Raw genomic sequence first — 16,924 nt, forward strand, 5'->3', positions numbered from 1 at the left:
TCTCTTCGTTCAGTAACACTCCCCTGGACCTTACTATTAAGTGTATAAGTCCTGCACTGATTTGCCTTTCCAAAATGCAGCACCTCACACTTATCTAAATTAAACTCTATCTGCCTAATTTCAACAGAATTCTGTATCTCTTAATAAATCATGCATGTTCATCATTGAGAATACTATAAGGCTGTTGAGGGGTGGGGGTGCATTATTACATAAACCAATAAATTAGAATTTTGTGCTCCAAATACTTTTATTTACAGATTGAAAATAAATTGATAAGAGTAATTAATGACTTTTTTTAAAAAATTCCAAGACTTGGAGAGTGAAAACTCAAACAACTGAGCGTGAAAACACAGGAGTGCTACTTTATGGAACACAACAGTCTCTTGCCCAAATCCAAATGGAACTTGAAAAATTACATGATCGTTGCTCATCAGCTTCAGAAAAAAGAAGAAAGGCAGAGGAAGATTTGGCACGTGTGAGGAATGTTTACCAAATGTCACAAACTACAACAAATAGTGAGCGCTTAAAAGGTGAGCTTTAGAGTTCAGTTGATTGTTTGCTTCAGTATTAATATTGAAACAAGTTTTATTCACACAATTCTGAAGCCAGCAATGTATAAGTTAACATCCCTTCTGGAGGCTTAAGTGAGTGATTGTTTGCTAGACTTTTAGACACTTCCACAAAGTTTGACATGTTCTAGCGGGTTCTTTCCTGCACACAATTAGACAAGGCAACCTCAATCAAAAATATATTTCGGATACAATTTCTACACACAGACCCAGTGGGATGAATGTAAAAGAGATACATAAATGCAAAGTCAGAGGAACGGAGAGGTCAGAGGTGGCTGTAAGGCTAGAAAAGGTAAGAAAGCGGGACAATGAAAGCATTTAAATGAGCCGGTAACAATTTTCAACCTGAAGATCAGAAGCCAATGTAGTCAGCAAGAACAAGGAAGGATGTGTGAGCAGGGCTTGCTACGTTATGAAAAATGAGTTGAAAATTTTCAGATGAGCTGAAGTTTACAGACTTGAGCATAGAAAACTAAACAGAGGGTCATGCTGAAAGGTAACAAAGACAAAGATGACAATTTCAGCAACAGGTGGGTTTAGGCAGGAATGGAAATGGGTATTATTAAGATGGTCTTTGTGATGGAGAGGATACAGGGTAGAAGCTCAACTTAGTCCCTGCCACAAAGGACAAACATTAGCTTGTCAAAATCTGAATTTTGGATAAGTGATCTGACACAAAAATAATGACAATTTCAAGAGAGGTGGTGTGGAAGTAAGCTGGATAGTCTCAGCAAATATATGCAAGACAACCCACAGTCTGCGGATGATATTACTTTGAGTAGTATTTAGTTAAGGATAGAAGAGGATAAAGGATCAAGGACCAAGACAACAATGTTAGGTTTCTCGAATCTTATGTTATAAAGCCAGTACTGTGAATGGAAAGGAAGATTGTGGAAAGCAAACAGTTACAATGTTACAATAAGTCCCCAGGATGTGGAATGAAGTCCAACTGTTCTTTCAAAGAGCTAGCTAGCACAAACAAAAAGGGCCAGATAGCATCCTTCTATATTAAAGTTTGTTATTTCATGACCCAGTTGGCTGGACAACTGGTTTGTTATGCAGAGTGATGTCAAAGGCGTGGGTTCGATTCCCACATTGGCTGAGGTTACCATGAAAGATTCTCCATCTCAACACTTCCCTTTGTCTGATGTGTGACGTCCCTCACGATAAACCACCACCAACTGTCTCTCTGTAATGAGATAGCAGTCCTATGATCCTCTAGGACGATGGCAACTTTGCCTTTATTCCACCATTGACATTTAATAATTAAAATTTAATTTTAGATAGTTGAGCACTGATGATGTTTGTGATGAGTTCACCAAATAAATTCAGAGTCACACAATAGTTCACATCGTATTGTGCAAATCAAAGGCTTTTATGGTGCTCGGTTAAATGGACCTGGAGTTCAGTGATGGTAATGTGAAGAGTCTCCCAGCACTTCTCAGCCCTCCAAATGGGTTCTTAGTTGTTTCTTCTTGCCTATTAATTTGCAACAGTGTATCATCAACTGAATTACTTCTCAAACTGATTAATGCTTCTCCAGATGCAAAAGTGAACATGGAGTAAATATCAATTGAATTCTTCAAATTTAATTTGCTGTTAATAACAGTGGCAACATTAAATGACAATGGGTGGGATCTTATAGGTGTCTGAGCGATGTCGAACAAGGTGAGAAGTCCTGTGAGGCGCATCTCGACATCAAGATCATCTTGCTCCATTTTTAACACTTGTCATAAGTGGCATGGTGAGATTCTCACTTGGTCAATTGATGGTGATCGATACTTGTTATGTTCCTTGTTGGCTGCCCCAACTCACCATATTAATATTCCAGTTCACTCAACAAACTAGATGTCTGGAAACCTGACATGGAAAGGTACAGTGGGTGCTTAGAGGTTTAAGCTCACTGATTACTTCAAGTGGCCTCCATGTTGGACACCAGCCACTTGCACTCCACATCCACGATCATTAGCATCTGACATCCTCTAAGATTCTTCTTGGCACATCCCTGATCTACGTACTTGGCATTTCTGCATTTCAATGCTGAACCTTCGACTGTACTGGCAACTATAATTTTAATGTAACTGTAAAGACACTTGCTTAGGGACACACATCCAGCTTATTGACTAAACCAGGCTGCATCTCCAGACTTTTCTCTCTCATTCATAATGCTCACTTATTTTGTACAGAATCTCTTTGGCCTAATACCTTCCATTGCCTTGCCTTTTACACTTTTCCCCTTCATATTACTACTGTCTTGCCATGCCACTTAGTACAGACACACTAAGCCCAGGGAGTTTGCTATATATGTCAGCAGTTCTCAGCTTCAGGAAATAGCCTTCACTCAAACGATCCCAGCATTGTTAGTCAATAGCAGCCTCAGTCTGATTCAGGGGTCAGAAACAGGATCCTCTCCTTATGTGGTGAGGAGCCAAATAGCAAGAAACACATCATTCATATTGAGAATTTCTGCCCTATTGTAGGCTGTTTTGTTCCTGGACCAAGAGAGAGACAAGATGAAAATGGGTGACACAGCTATTACTGTGGGTGCAGCTGGGCAGGTGTCCCATGCAAGTGAGTAGGCAGTGCAGAGGCCACGCAGGGTTACTGGTGTCACGGACTGAGCTAAGTGAGAGAGTGAATGAGGAAGATGCTGCAGGAAATAGTGAGAGTGGTAAACCATGAGCCTTCGTGGAAGGTGGGTACAGTAGCAGAGATAAAGTCAGTGTGAGGTAACAGTGAAGGTGGTGGCATTTATACTGGGGGACTGGGGAGGGTCACTGACCTTCTTCCTACATTGCTTTAGCCAAGGTAGCCAACTCCAGGAAGGCTAAAATGCCAATATACTACTTCTAATACCGTGGGCTGTTATCTGTATGACTTAACCTTTTGGGAGGTACCTCATTGGAAGTCCAAAAAGAACACATCTACTGGTTCTCCTTTATCCACTATGGTTGAGATTTCCTCGAAAAACTATAATTAATCAGTCAGAAAGATTTCCCTTTCATGAAGTCATGCTGACTGTATTTGATTAGATTATGATTTTCCAAATGTTCTGCTATTACTTTATTAATAATGGATCTCAATATTTTTCCAACAATAGATGTTAGACTATTTGGCCTATGGTTACCTGCTTTTTGCCTCCTTCTCTTTTTGAATAAAGGTGTCACAATAGCAGTTTTCAAAACCTCTAGTACTTCTCCAGAATCAAGCAATTTTTGGAAAATTACAACTAATGTATTCACTATTTCTGTAGCTACCTTTTTTAACATCCTAAGATACAAACTATCAGGACGAGGGGACTTATCTGTCTTTAGTCCATTAGTTTGTCTAATATTTCTTTAGTGGTGGTAATGGTACTTAATTCCTCCCCTATTCTCTTTAGTATTAATGGGATATTTAAAGTATCAAAGACTTAGAGATATAGAGTCATACAGCACAGAAACAGACCGTTCGGTCCAACTAGTCCATGCCAAACATAATCCCAAACTAAACGAGTCCTATCTGCCTGCTCCTGGCCCATATCCCTCCAACTCTTTCCTATTCATGTACTTATCCAAGTGTCTTTTAAGTGTTGTAACTTTTCCCACATCTACCAATTCCTCAAGAAGTTCATTCCACACGTGAACCACCTCTGTGTAAAAACTTTGCCCTTCTGTCTTTTTAAAATCTCTCTCCTCTCACCTTAAAAATGTGCCCCTAGTCTCGAAATCTCTCATCCTAGGGAAAGGACACCTACCATTAACCCTATCTAAAGACCTCATGATTTTATAAACCTCTAAAGGTTACTTCTCAACCTGTTGTGCTCAAATGAATAAAGTCCCAGCCTATTCAGCCTTTCTTTATAACTCAAACATTTCATACCTGGCAACATCCTGGTAAATCTCCTCTGAATCCTCTCTAGCTTAATAATATCCTTCCTACAACTGGGTAACCAGAATTGGACAGTATTCCTGAAGAGACCTGACCAATGTCCTGTACAACCACAGAAATCACACAACACCAGGTTATACTCCAACTTTCTTGCTTTATTTGAAGACACAAACCTTTGGAGTCTTACTCCTTCTTCAGAGTAAGACTCCAAAAGCTTGTATTTTCAAATAAACCTGTTGGACCATAACCTTATGTCGTGTGACTTCTGACCTTGTCCACCCCTGTCCAACACTGGCACCTCCACATCACTGTACAAGCTCGACATGACTTCCCAGCTCCTATACTCAAAGGTCTGAGCAATGAAGGCAAGCATGCTAAACACCTCTTTAACCACTCTGTTTATTTGCGATGCAAAATTCAAAGAATTTTGTACCTGAACTCCTAGGAACTCCTAGGTCCCTCTGTTCTACAACACTATCAAGGCCCTACCATTAATTGCATAAGTCCTGCCCCTGTTTGTTGTACCAAAATGCAATACCTCACATTTATCCAGATTGAACTCCATCTGCCATTTTTCATCCCATTGACCCATTTGATCAAGATCCCTTTGTAATCTTAGAAAACCTTCTTCACTGTCTACTATGCCACCAATTTTGGTGTCATTGCAAACTTACTAAACATGCCTTCTATATTCTCGTCCAAATCACGTACATAAAAGAGGAACAAAATAGGACCCAGAACCAAGCCCTGAGAGACACTGCTGGTCACAGGTCTCCAGTTCAAAAAGCAGCCGTTCTCCACCACTGTTTCTTCTGCCTTTAAAACAATTATGTATCCAATCAGCAGTTCACCCTGAATCCCATGTGACCTAACTTTCCTAATTAGTCTACCATGCGGTATCTTGTCAAAGGTTTCACGAAAGTCCAAGCAAACAAAATCTTCTGCTTTGCCTCAATCTTTTTGTAACTTCCTCAAAAAACTCAATCAATTTCATGAGACATGATTTGCCTTGCACAAAGGTGATTATCCTTAATCAACGTTTTTCTCCCTAAATTCTGTAAATCCTATCTTTTAAAATCACCTCCAACAATTTACCCACAACCGAAGTCAGACTCAAGTCTATAGTCCCCCGGTTTCTCCTTACAACCCTTCTTAAACAATGGTACAATGTTAGCCACCCTCCAGTCCTCAGGCACCTCACCCATAGTTAAACATGATGCAAATATTTCTGCAAGGGGTCTTGCAGTTTCCTCCCTTACTTCCCATAACATTATGGGATACATTAGATCAGGTCCTGGAGATTTATCCACCTTTATGTTCGCTTAAGACCTTGAGAACTTCCTCTTCTGTAATGTGAACTGTTTTTAAAACATCAATATTTATTTTCCTGAGTTCGCTAGCCTCCATTTCTTTCTCCACAGTAAAAACTGACGTGAAATATTAATTTAGTATCATTCCCATCTTTTGGGGCTCAACACAAAGAAGGAGGTGGTGCTGGAATTCGTAAAATGTACTAAGGTAGATAAATCCCCGGGACCTGAAGAAGTGTATCCCATGACTGCGTGGGAGGCTAGAAAGGAAATTGTGGAGCCCGCCCACAGTGGAGATATTTGAATCATGAACAGCCATGGTTGAAGTGCCCAAAGATTGGAGGGTGGCTAATATTGTGCCATTATTTAAGAAAGGCTGCAGGGAAATGCCTGACAACGACAAACCAACGAGCCGAATGTCCGTGGTGGGTAAGTTGTTGAAAGGGATTCTCAGAGACAGGATTTGGAGAGGCAAGGACTCATTTGGGATAGTCAGTCTGGCTTTGTGTGTGGGAAATCGTGTCTTAGGAATTTGATTGAGTTTTTTTGAAGGGGTGACCAAGAAAGTAGATGAGAGCAGTGCTGTAGATATTGTCTACATGGACTTTATCAAGGCCTTTGACAAGGTACCGAATGGTAGATTGTGGAGTTAGGTTAAATTTCACAGGATTCAGGGAAAGCTAGCCAATTGGATCCAGAAAACAGAAGGTGATGGTAGAGGGTTGTTTTTCAGACTGGAAGCCTGTGACCAGTAGTGTGCCACAGGGATCAGTGCTGGGTCCACTGTTATTCATCATTTATATAAATGATTTGGATGAGAATTTAGGAGGCATGGTCAGTAAGTTGTGGATGACACCAAGATTGGTGGTATGGTGGACAGTGAAGAAGGTTATCTGGGAATGCAGTGAGAACTTAATCACTTGGGCCAGTGGGCTGAGGAATGGCAGATGGAATTTAATTTGGATAAATGCACGGTGTTGCATTTTGGTAAGGCAAACCAAGGCAGGACTTACACAGACAATGGTAGGGCCCTGCGGAGTGTTAGAATAAAGAGATCTAGTGGCACAGGTTCATAGCTCCTTGCAAATGGAGTCACAAGTAGACAGGGCAGTGAAGAAGGCTTTCGGCATGCTAACTTTCATTGGTCAGAGCATTGAGTATAGGAGTTGGGATGTCTTGTTGAAGCTGTACAAGATGTTGGTGAGGCCACATTTGGAGTACTGCATGCAGTTCTGGTCGACCTACTACAAAAAGGATATTATTAAACTAGAAAGTGCAGAAAAGATTTACTGGGATGCTACCTGGACTGGAGAGTTTGAGTTATAAGGAGAAGTTGAATAGGCTGGGACTTTTTCCCTGGAGCGTACGAGACTGAGGGGTGATCTTATAGAGGTATATAAAATATAAGAGGCATAAATAAGGTAGATAGCCAACAGCATTTCCCAATGGTAGGGAGTTTAAAAATAGACAGCTTAGGTTTAAGGTGAGGGGGGAAAGAGATAGAAAAGAGCTCAGAGGGGCAGTGTTTTCCACAGAGGGTGATGAGTGTCTGGAAGGTGCTGCCAGAGGTAGAGGTGAGTACAATTTCGTCATTTAAAAAGCATTTAGACAGGTGCATGGACGGGATAGTTATGGAGGGATATAGACCAAATGGAGGCAAATGTGATTAGTGTGAAAACTGGGCAGCCTGTGCGATTTGGGCCAAAGGGTTTGTTTCCATGCATCTATGATTAATCTATGACGATGACAAAGACAACCTCCTTGATCTTTAAGGCGTCTGACCGTCTCTCTAGTTACCGTCTTACTCTTAAAGTACTTGTAGAATCTCTTTGGATTATTTTTAACTTTATCTGCCAATGCTATTTCATATCCCCTCTTTGCTTTCCTGATTTCTTTCTTAAGAATGTCCCTACACTCTTCATATTGAATAAGAGATTCATTTGAACCCAGTTTTCTATATCTAAAATAAGATTCTCTTTTATTCATGACTAGAACCTCAATATCTTTATTCATCCATTGTTCCTTAACCTTACCAGCCTTATCCTTCAGTCTAATAGGAACGTAATTCCACTGAACTTTCATCATCACACTCTTGAAAGCTTCCCACTTGTCAGATGTCCTTTTACCTAGAAACAGTCTACTCCAGTCAACTTTTGAAAGTTCTTGTCCCATATCATTAAAAATTTGTCTCACTCCATTTGAAAACTTTAACATTTATGGAAGGTTTATCCTTTTCCATAACCATTTTGAAACTAACAGAATTATGATCACTCGATCCAAAGTGTTGCCCTAGTTTTTCTTCAATCACTTGCCTTGCCTTATTGCCCAAAAGAAGGTCATTTTTGCTCCTTCTCTAGTAGGAGCATCCACTTATTGATAAAGAAAATTTTCTTGAACACATTTAACAAATTCTTTACCATCCAAACTTTTAACACCACGGTAGCCCCAGTCACAGTTTGAAAAATTAAAATCCCCCATTATGTTCTGAGGGAAGGGTCACCAGACCTGAAATGCTAACTCTGATATTTTCTTCACAGATGCTGCCAGACCTGCTGAGCTTTTCCAGCAACTTCCTGTTTTTATTCCCCATTATTACAACCTAATTATGATTATATCTGAGATCTCCCTACATATTTGTTTTTCAATTTTCCTCTGACTGTTGGCCAGGTGGAGTGGAGGTGCATGCTTATAGTACAATCCCATCAAGGTGATCTTTGCTTCCTTATTTCTAATTTCTACCCATATATTTTCACTGGACGATTTTTCAGAAATTTTTTTCTAATTTCGTTTTTTACCCAAAATAGTCTTGCCAGATTCATTTTCTGAGTGATGTATGTTCACTTTGATCTCTCGCTTCCTTTTTATATATTTAAAGAAGGTTTTATTGTTAGTTTTCATACTCTTCACTAATTTGTCCTCAGTTTTCTTCAGTCTTTATTATCTTTTTCACCCTCCTTTGCTGGATTCTGAATTTATCCCAGTCTTCTGGACAGTCACTGACTTTGGTTTCCTTATATGCTTTTTCTTTCAACGTAATACTTTCTGAAACTTTCTTGGTTAGCCATGGTTGATTTATCCCTCTGTTAGAATCTTTCCTATTTACTGGGATGTACTTTTGCCGAGATTCATGAATTACCTCCTTAAATGTCTTCTACTGCTTGTTCACTTGTCATTCCTACTAATCTATCTGCCCAGTTCACTTTAGCTTACTCTAACCTCATTTCATTGTAATTCCCTTTCATTAAATACAGTTGTTTCTGACCCAAATTTCTCAATACTTCCTGAGGGGATCTTTTGCTCAGAGGTAATTTATTAAACCTGCCTCATTACCTATTACTAGATCCAAGATGGTCTGCTTCCTGATTGGCTTTATGACATATTGCTCCAGAAAACTGTCCCTAATGCACTCTATGAATTTGTTGTCAGAGCTACCCTTTCCAACTTGGTTAACCCAATCAACATGAAGATTAAAGTAACCCAGAATTATCACTTTTTTTAGCATGTTCATGTTGATTTATAGCCTTTTTCATCGAGTGCCTACTTTTTGGAGGTCTGTACACTTCCTACCAATGACTTGTTTCCCTTGCTATTTGTTACCTCCACCTAAATGGACTCTACACCATCTGAGCCTAGATCATCTCTTGCAACTGTCCACATTTTATTTCTAATTAAAAGTGCTACCCCACCACCTTTTCCATCCCTCCTGTCTCTCCAAAAGGAGAAATATCCCTGAATGTTAATTTCCCAGTTTTAATCTCCTTGTAAAACAAAAACAGAAATTGCTGGAAAAGCTCAGGTCTGGCAGCATCTGTGGAGAGAAATCAGAATTAATGTTTCAGGTGAGTGAACCTTCCTCAGAACTGTTCTGGGGAAGGGTCACTCGACCCAAAATGTTAACTCCGATTTCTGTCCACAGATGCTGCCAGACCTGCTGAGCTTTTCCAGCAATTTCTATTTTTGTTTTTGATTTACAGCATCCGCAGTTCTTTCAGTTTTTATTTAATTTCCTTTTTAAACCTTGTTTCTATAATGGCTATGAGATCATATTCACTTACCTTGATTTACACTCTAAGTTCGTCTAGCTTATCCCAAATACTTTGTGCATTTAGATACAAAGCCTGTTTGTTCTATTATCAAATTTCCCTACATTCTCATGGTCCCTTCATACAATATGATATTCACATATCTGTCCCTTTATTTTGTTTTCTAGTAACAAACATCCCCATCACTAACATACTGCCTTCTCCTTAACTTTGATTTTATAACTTTTGTGCAACTGAACCCATGCCCCCACTATTTAATTTAAATCCCTATTGACAGCCCAAGTTATGCGATTCGCCAGGACTCTGGTCCTAGCATAATACAGGGTGGAGTCCATCCTATCAGAACAGCTCCTTCCTTCCCCAGTACTGGTATCGATGTCCCATGAATTCGAACCCATTTCTCCCACACCAATCTTTGAGCCATGTATTTACCTCTTTAATTTTATTGACCCCTGTATCAATTAGCTTGTGGTCCAGGTGGTAATTCAGAGATTATCATCTTTTTGGTTCTGTTTTATAATTTAGTCCCTACCCACTCACATTCCCTCAGCAGAACCTCTTGTCTCTTTCAACCTGTATCATTGGTACTTACATGGACCATGACAATTGAGTTTTTCCCCTCTCATTCCAAGTTCCTCTATAGCCCAGATGAGATAGATATCCTGAACCTGGGCGCCAGGCAGGCAACACCACCTTTGGGACTTTCAATCCAGGTCCCAGAGAACCCTGTCTAATCCCCTGACTAGGCTATCCCTGATTATAACCACATTTCTGTTTTCTCCCCCTTCTCAAATGGCTGCCTGTATCATGGTGCTATGGTCAGTTTGCTCATCCTCCTTACATCCCCTGATTTCCTCTACATAGGGAGCAAGGATCTCAAACCTGTTAGACAGGCTCAAAGGCTGAGGCTCCATCAACATGCTGGATCACCCTATATGCTTTGCTCATAGTCACGCCCTCTTGTCCCTGACCAATGACCGAATTCGAGATAATAAATCTAAATGGTGTGACTTCCTCCTGAAACACAATATCCAAGTAATTAACTGCTTCCCTGATACGTTGCAATACTCGCAGCACAACAACTCTGAACTGGAGTTCCTCAAACAACTAACACTTGCTACAGAGATAGTAGGAACTGCAGATGCTGGAGAATCTGAGATAACAAGGTGTAGAGCTGGATGAACACAGCAGGCCAAGCAGCACCAGAGGAGCAGGAAGGCTGACGTTTTGGGCCTAGACCCTTCTTCAGAAATGGGGGAGGGGAAGGGGGTTCTGAAACAAATAGGGAGAGAGGGGGAGGCGGATAGAAGATGGATAGAGGAGAAGATAGACGGAGAGGAGACAGACAGGTCAAAGAGGCGGAGATGGAGCCAGTAAAGGTGAGTGTAGGTAGGGAGGAGATAGGTCAGTCCAGGGAGGACGGACAGGTCAAGGGGGCGGGATGAGGTTAGTAGGAAGGAGATGGGGCTTGAGGTGGGAGGAAGGACAGGTTGGGGAGGCGGGGACGAGCTGGGCTGGTTTTGGGATGCGTTAGGGGGAGGGTAGATTTTGAAGCTTGTGAAGTCCACATTGATACCATTGGGCTGCAGGGTTCCCAAGCGGAATAGGAGTTGCTGTTCCTGCAACCTTCGGGTAGCATTGTTGTGGCACTGCAGGACGCCCAGGATGGACATGTCGTCTGCGGAATGGGAGGGGGGAGTTGAAATGGTTCACGACTGGGAGGTGCAGTTGTTTAGTGTGAACCCAGCGTAGGTGTTCTGCAAAGCGGTCCCCAAGCCTCTGCTTGGTTTCCCTGATGTAGAGGAGGCCACAACGGGAACAGCGGATGCAGTATAATCTCCCCTCCCACTACCACATCCCAAAACCAGCCCAGCTTGTCCCCGCCTCCCTAACCTGTCCTTCCTCCCACCTATCCCCTCCTCCTACCTCAAGCCCCACTCCCATCTCCTACCTACTAACCTCATCCCGCCCCCTTGGCCTGTCCATCCTCTCTGGACTGACCTATCTCCTCCCTACCTCCCCACCTACACTCACCTTTACTGGCTCCATCCCTGCCTCTTTGACCTGTCTGTCTCCTCTCCACCTATCTTCTCCTCTATCCATCTTCTATCCGCCTCCCCCTCTCTCCCTATTTATTTCAGAATCCCCTTCCCCTCCCCCATTTCTGAAGAAGGGTCTAGGCCCGAAACGTCAGCCTTCCTGCTCGTCCTGCTGTGTTCATCCAGCTCTACACCTTGTTAACACTTGCTACAGATGTGGTCACTATGAATGACAATGGATTCCACCCACTCCCACATCATGCAGGTACAACACATTGCCTGGCTCTGCATCTCTGTTTTATTTACTTAGTCCTTAGTTTATTTTATATTTCCTAATGGTTTAGTTTGTAACATGTAAATATTTCTCATATTTACCCTTAAAGATAATCTATAAATGATAGTCAAATTAACAGCATTACCAACAAATTATCTTGTGGTTTTCCTCTCATGTCACTCTTTGCTTTGTGCTAGGCCCCTGATCCTGGGCTTCAACTTATCTTGTTAAAAAGACCTTACAAACTACAAATCAAAATAGCAAACACAAAGCACATCTTCCCCTCTGCACCAAGTTCCTATGCTGCTCTAAAATCCCCAAAATATATACTCACTCGGGCTGTGTCTCCCTGGATGTGATCACTTCTTCCCAACCATGCAAAGCTTACTGTTTAAAGCTTCCTCCGTCCAGCAGGAACTCCAGGTTCCTGCTTGCAAAGCGAGGCATCCATTCACCCTTGTCAGCCATGTCTGGGGCAAATGTCAAAAACCGTGCCATGCAGCTGCACTTTGACAGTGCTTATCTGGCTGCGCAATGGCATTTTAAAGGCCACCTGGGGTCTGCTTGAATGCCAGTCAATTCCCAAATATCTGGTAAGTGGCGAGTTCTGGGAAAGGCACAAGGTTAAATGGTATGGAAATTGGATATGATACATGCCATAGTAGTGGCAATGCAATTAATGCAGTGGGTATGGGAAGATTCAATCGAGAAAACTTGCTTGACCTCATGGTGAGAATCCCTCCAAACTCAATGCAATGTGCACTTAGCCAAAAAAAAGTGTTAAGATTCAGCCAGAGATAGTAAGAACTGCTGATGCTGGAGTCAGAGATAATACAGTGGAGCTGGAGGAACACAGCAGGCCAGGCAGCATCAGAGGAGCAGGAAAGCTGACGTTTCGGGTCAGGACCCCTCTTCAGAAAATTAAGGTTCAGCCAAATGTTTTATAGGTTGTATTTTCTTTCAATTATGCAGAAATTAATAGAATCTTGAGTAAGAAAATGCTAATGTACAATATACAGTTTCTCATTTTTAAATTAATTTTTTGACTTTATAATTATAAATTTGTAAGCCAATTGTTTATTTTTCCAGAATTTAAGTTTGAAGTACTTAGCTACAATTTTGAAATATTTTATCTTCCAATGTTAATAGATATCCAAAACCTATTCAACTCAAGTTTATTGTGCCATTGAAATGGTCTCCATGTACAAAAGGTAGAAATCATGGAAAGAACTGTGCATGTTTTCCATTTGGACATAGATTTGGTATTGAATGATGCTACATCATGTTAATATGTAATCTCATCCTAGTGTCACAACTACAAACAGAAGTTGAAAACATTGCACTGCGGCATTTCTACATGGAAAACTTGAAAAGTGATGTATGTTCTGACATTATGATAATGAAGCGTACAACAGAAAAGTTAGAGTCTGAAAAATTACAGGCAGCAAAGCTGAAACAGAAGCAGGTACAGTAGATCACAAATTTGTTTTAATAGATACCAGATACAAATTCATTGAAAATGATAAGTAGAATTTTCCAGTGGAGTTGTGCTTGGAGACTGACACAATAGAAGAATTCCAGAAAATAAGTTTTGTTCAGGTTACTGACATGATTCTGCCCCTTTCCCACTATCCATGGGATGGTTTTGCAGTCTTTAGGATGGTGGTGGAGGGGAGGAAAGCCCCGTAATAGGCAGAAAGACTTGAGACAGTTGAGTGAATATGCACATGGATTCCTTCTTTTCCATCAGCCCAAGCATGTTCTAGTTGTAACCTGGCAGATTGAGGAAAGCATATGCACAGTGGGAAGAGCTACCTTAAACGAAACTAGAAAATTGTGAAGACTTTGATCCATTTCAATGAAGAGCTCTAGCCATAGCCAGGTTCATGTTTAATGTTCTCCTGTCAGGGAATGCTTTCACTGCTTAACAAGTCATTGCCTACTACTTGGAAAGCACTTTACCCGCCTTGAACTATACATTCCAGTTGACATGAATTGACTTGTTGAATTGTTTTTCTATTACTCTGGCAGTTTCCAATTTGACGACATCGACTGATTAGGGAACTGCATTTTCCCTTTGAGAAACGTTTAGCTAACTACTCTGTCATTTTCTGCTTTCAAGACTGTTCAATTGTCTCCCACCCTTTTCATGATTAAATAAGATAACGGCTGATCTAATTTCTTGGACACACCACCTTATACCCTTTGATTCTCTTGTCAAGACCTTGCCTACCTCTGCCTCATAAATATTCAATGGTCTTGCCTTCACTGCTGTCTGTAGAAGAGAATTCCACAGACTTGCGACCCTCAAAAAAATGCTCCTCCTCTCCAATACAGATTTGGAATATCATGGACAGTTTTAGTCCTTTCACTTGAGGATGGATGTTGTTGCATTGGAGGCAGTTCACCAGATTAATTCCTGAAATGTGAGTTTAATCTTATGAAGAGACATTGAGCAGTTTAGGCCTAACTTGCTAGAGTTCAGAAGAATGAGAGGAGATCTAATTGAGGTAAAGAAGATGTTAAAGATAAGATGCCTTAAGGCAACTTAGAACAAGTCATTTTAGTTTAAGGGGTGGTAGTTTTAAAAACAGGAGGAATTACATCCCTCAAAGGGTGGTGATTCTGTGGAATTCAGTACCCTAGAGTGCAGTGGTTGCTAGGACACAAGTCTAAGGAGGAGATAGATTTTAAATTAGTAATGCGTTAAGGGCTATGCTGAGTTGACAGGACAGTGGTATTGAGGTCAACATGAGATCAGCCATAATCGTGTTGATGGGCAGAGCAGGTGGGAGGAGTTTAATTGCATACTCCTGCTCTTAAGAACTAATGTCCATTTTAAATGAGCAATCCCTTATTTTTAAACTGTGTCCCCTAGTTCTAGTCTCATAAGAGGAAAAATATCCTTTTGGCATCTTCCCTCATTGTATCCCCAGATTTTATTTCTTTCAATAAGTTCACTTCTCACTGATCCAAATTACAATGAATACAGGCCCAACATGCAAACTTTTCCTCAGTAGATAACCTCTTCAATCCTAGGAATCAGTGAGTGAGTGTGAACTGCTTTTGATGGAGTTATGTCCTTTCTTAAAAAGGTGACTAAAATTGGATAAGGTTCTCTAATTAATGCTTTGAAGTTATTGATAAACATGCCTACTTAGAAATTCCATTCCTATGGCAATACATAACATTCCATTTACCTTCCTAATAATTTGCTATGCCTGCAAAGCATGTGATTCAAGATCTAGGACACCCAGATCCCTCTGTGCCTCCTAGTGTTTCATAGTCTCCATCCAATTAAATAACTACTCTTCCTGCCAGAGTGGAGAGATCATATTTTCTTATCTGCCAAACTGAGCTCATTGCCTGTCGATGCTAATATGTTACCCCTACACCATGACCTCATTTTGTGCGGTAACCATTGCTTCAGACCCTTGTCAAAGTTTTAAGTACTTATCAAATGTTACGGACCAGACCAGACCTCCTCAAAAGATTCTAAGAGGGTAGCCTTGACACTAACATTTTCTTATTTTAAAGCAACTTTAAAGGGCTGTGTTCCAGATGCAGTGTGACTGGTCAAACTACTTGACTGAGCAAACAGAATTTATTCAAACGCTATAATTAAACTACAAGAGAAGAAATTTAGAATAACTTAACTCTGTTGGAAAACAACAGAACAATAGATATAGTATCTATTACTGATTAACAGTTCTAATATAGTAACATCCCTGAGTAATATAGTAACTACAGGGGCTGGTATCCTGTCACCATGTCACCCTTTATTTACTTGTGCACAGTCCACTGGCTGTGACCAGTCAGCTCAAAGTCAGTTGCTTGAACTGATGAGATTCTAATCTCCTGGTTATACTCTTTTCATTAAAAAGTGTACAAAGATGCAAAACAAATCAAGGTAACAGTCAACAAAGCAAACAACACTTTACAAGGAAAAGGGGTCAATGAAATGTACCCCAAATTCCATCATGCAATCAATTAACAAATCAGTCAACAATTTATAGGAAAATGGGGACAGTAACCAAACCCCAAATCCCACTGCAACTCACTGCAAGAGAGAGCTTTAGACAAGAGTACATAAGAGATAAATCCAACCAACCAAATACATGGAACACTGACACCCCTGGCAAGCCAGCAATCAGCCCACCCTTACTCTCCTTCCAATCATCTCTAGGACAGCCTGTCCCCAAGCACCTTCCAGTTCTCAGCCCACCCCTACACACCTTCCAGCTCCTAGCCCGCTCCTACTACCTTGCAGCCATGTCTAGGGCAACCCATCTCTAGGCCTTCGGGGGACAGCAGTTTTTGGGATGACCTACAATCCTTGTGGCTCTTGGGGCAACCTACACACCTTCCAACTCACACTAAGGCCTGCTAGACCCAGGGATATGCAAAACACAGTACATACAAAACAGTCAAAACATAAAAGGGCCAAGTCCACACCCATAGGCAGCAAGCACACACCTCACAGCATACATACAAAACTGTGGTACAAGGAGCAAGCCTTGCTACTAAATCATCTTTACTTCAGTTCCATGTGACCAAAAAATTAGTGTCAAGCAAAGCCCCTAGGGGCAAAGCCTATGTAAAAAGAAAAAAAAAGTGAGGGGGAGGGGGACGGGGAAGGGGAAGGGGAAAGAGTAGGGATCAAATCAAAATGGAATTGTAGGGGGTGATAAGGCAATCCACACCCCACACTGCCCACTTTTCCCAAAAGGTATTAAGAATATTGGTGGACATCACTTGCTCCTTCTCCACAGACACCCAGGCATGAACATAGCTATGGAAGAGGGACAGGCAGTCAGCC

General features: G+C 41.1%; 1 protein-coding gene across 1 annotated transcript in view; it reads left to right on the forward strand.

The window, feature by feature from the left end:
- LOC109931215 (coiled-coil domain-containing protein 40) overlaps positions 1–16,924 on the forward strand; it is a 70,914-nt gene that overhangs the window by 26,444 nt on the left and 27,546 nt on the right. Inside the window, 2 exon segments of the mRNA XM_048611106.1 lie at positions 311–530; positions 13,413–13,570. Of these exon segments, the coding sequence (XP_048467063.1) occupies positions 311–530; positions 13,413–13,570 (378 nt within the window).

The sequence above is a fragment of the Rhincodon typus genome, chromosome 23, assembly GCF_021869965.1.
Source record: "Rhincodon typus isolate 14 chromosome 23, sRhiTyp1.1, whole genome shotgun sequence".
In the NCBI taxonomy this organism is placed as follows: domain Eukaryota; kingdom Metazoa; phylum Chordata; class Chondrichthyes; order Orectolobiformes; family Rhincodontidae; genus Rhincodon; species Rhincodon typus.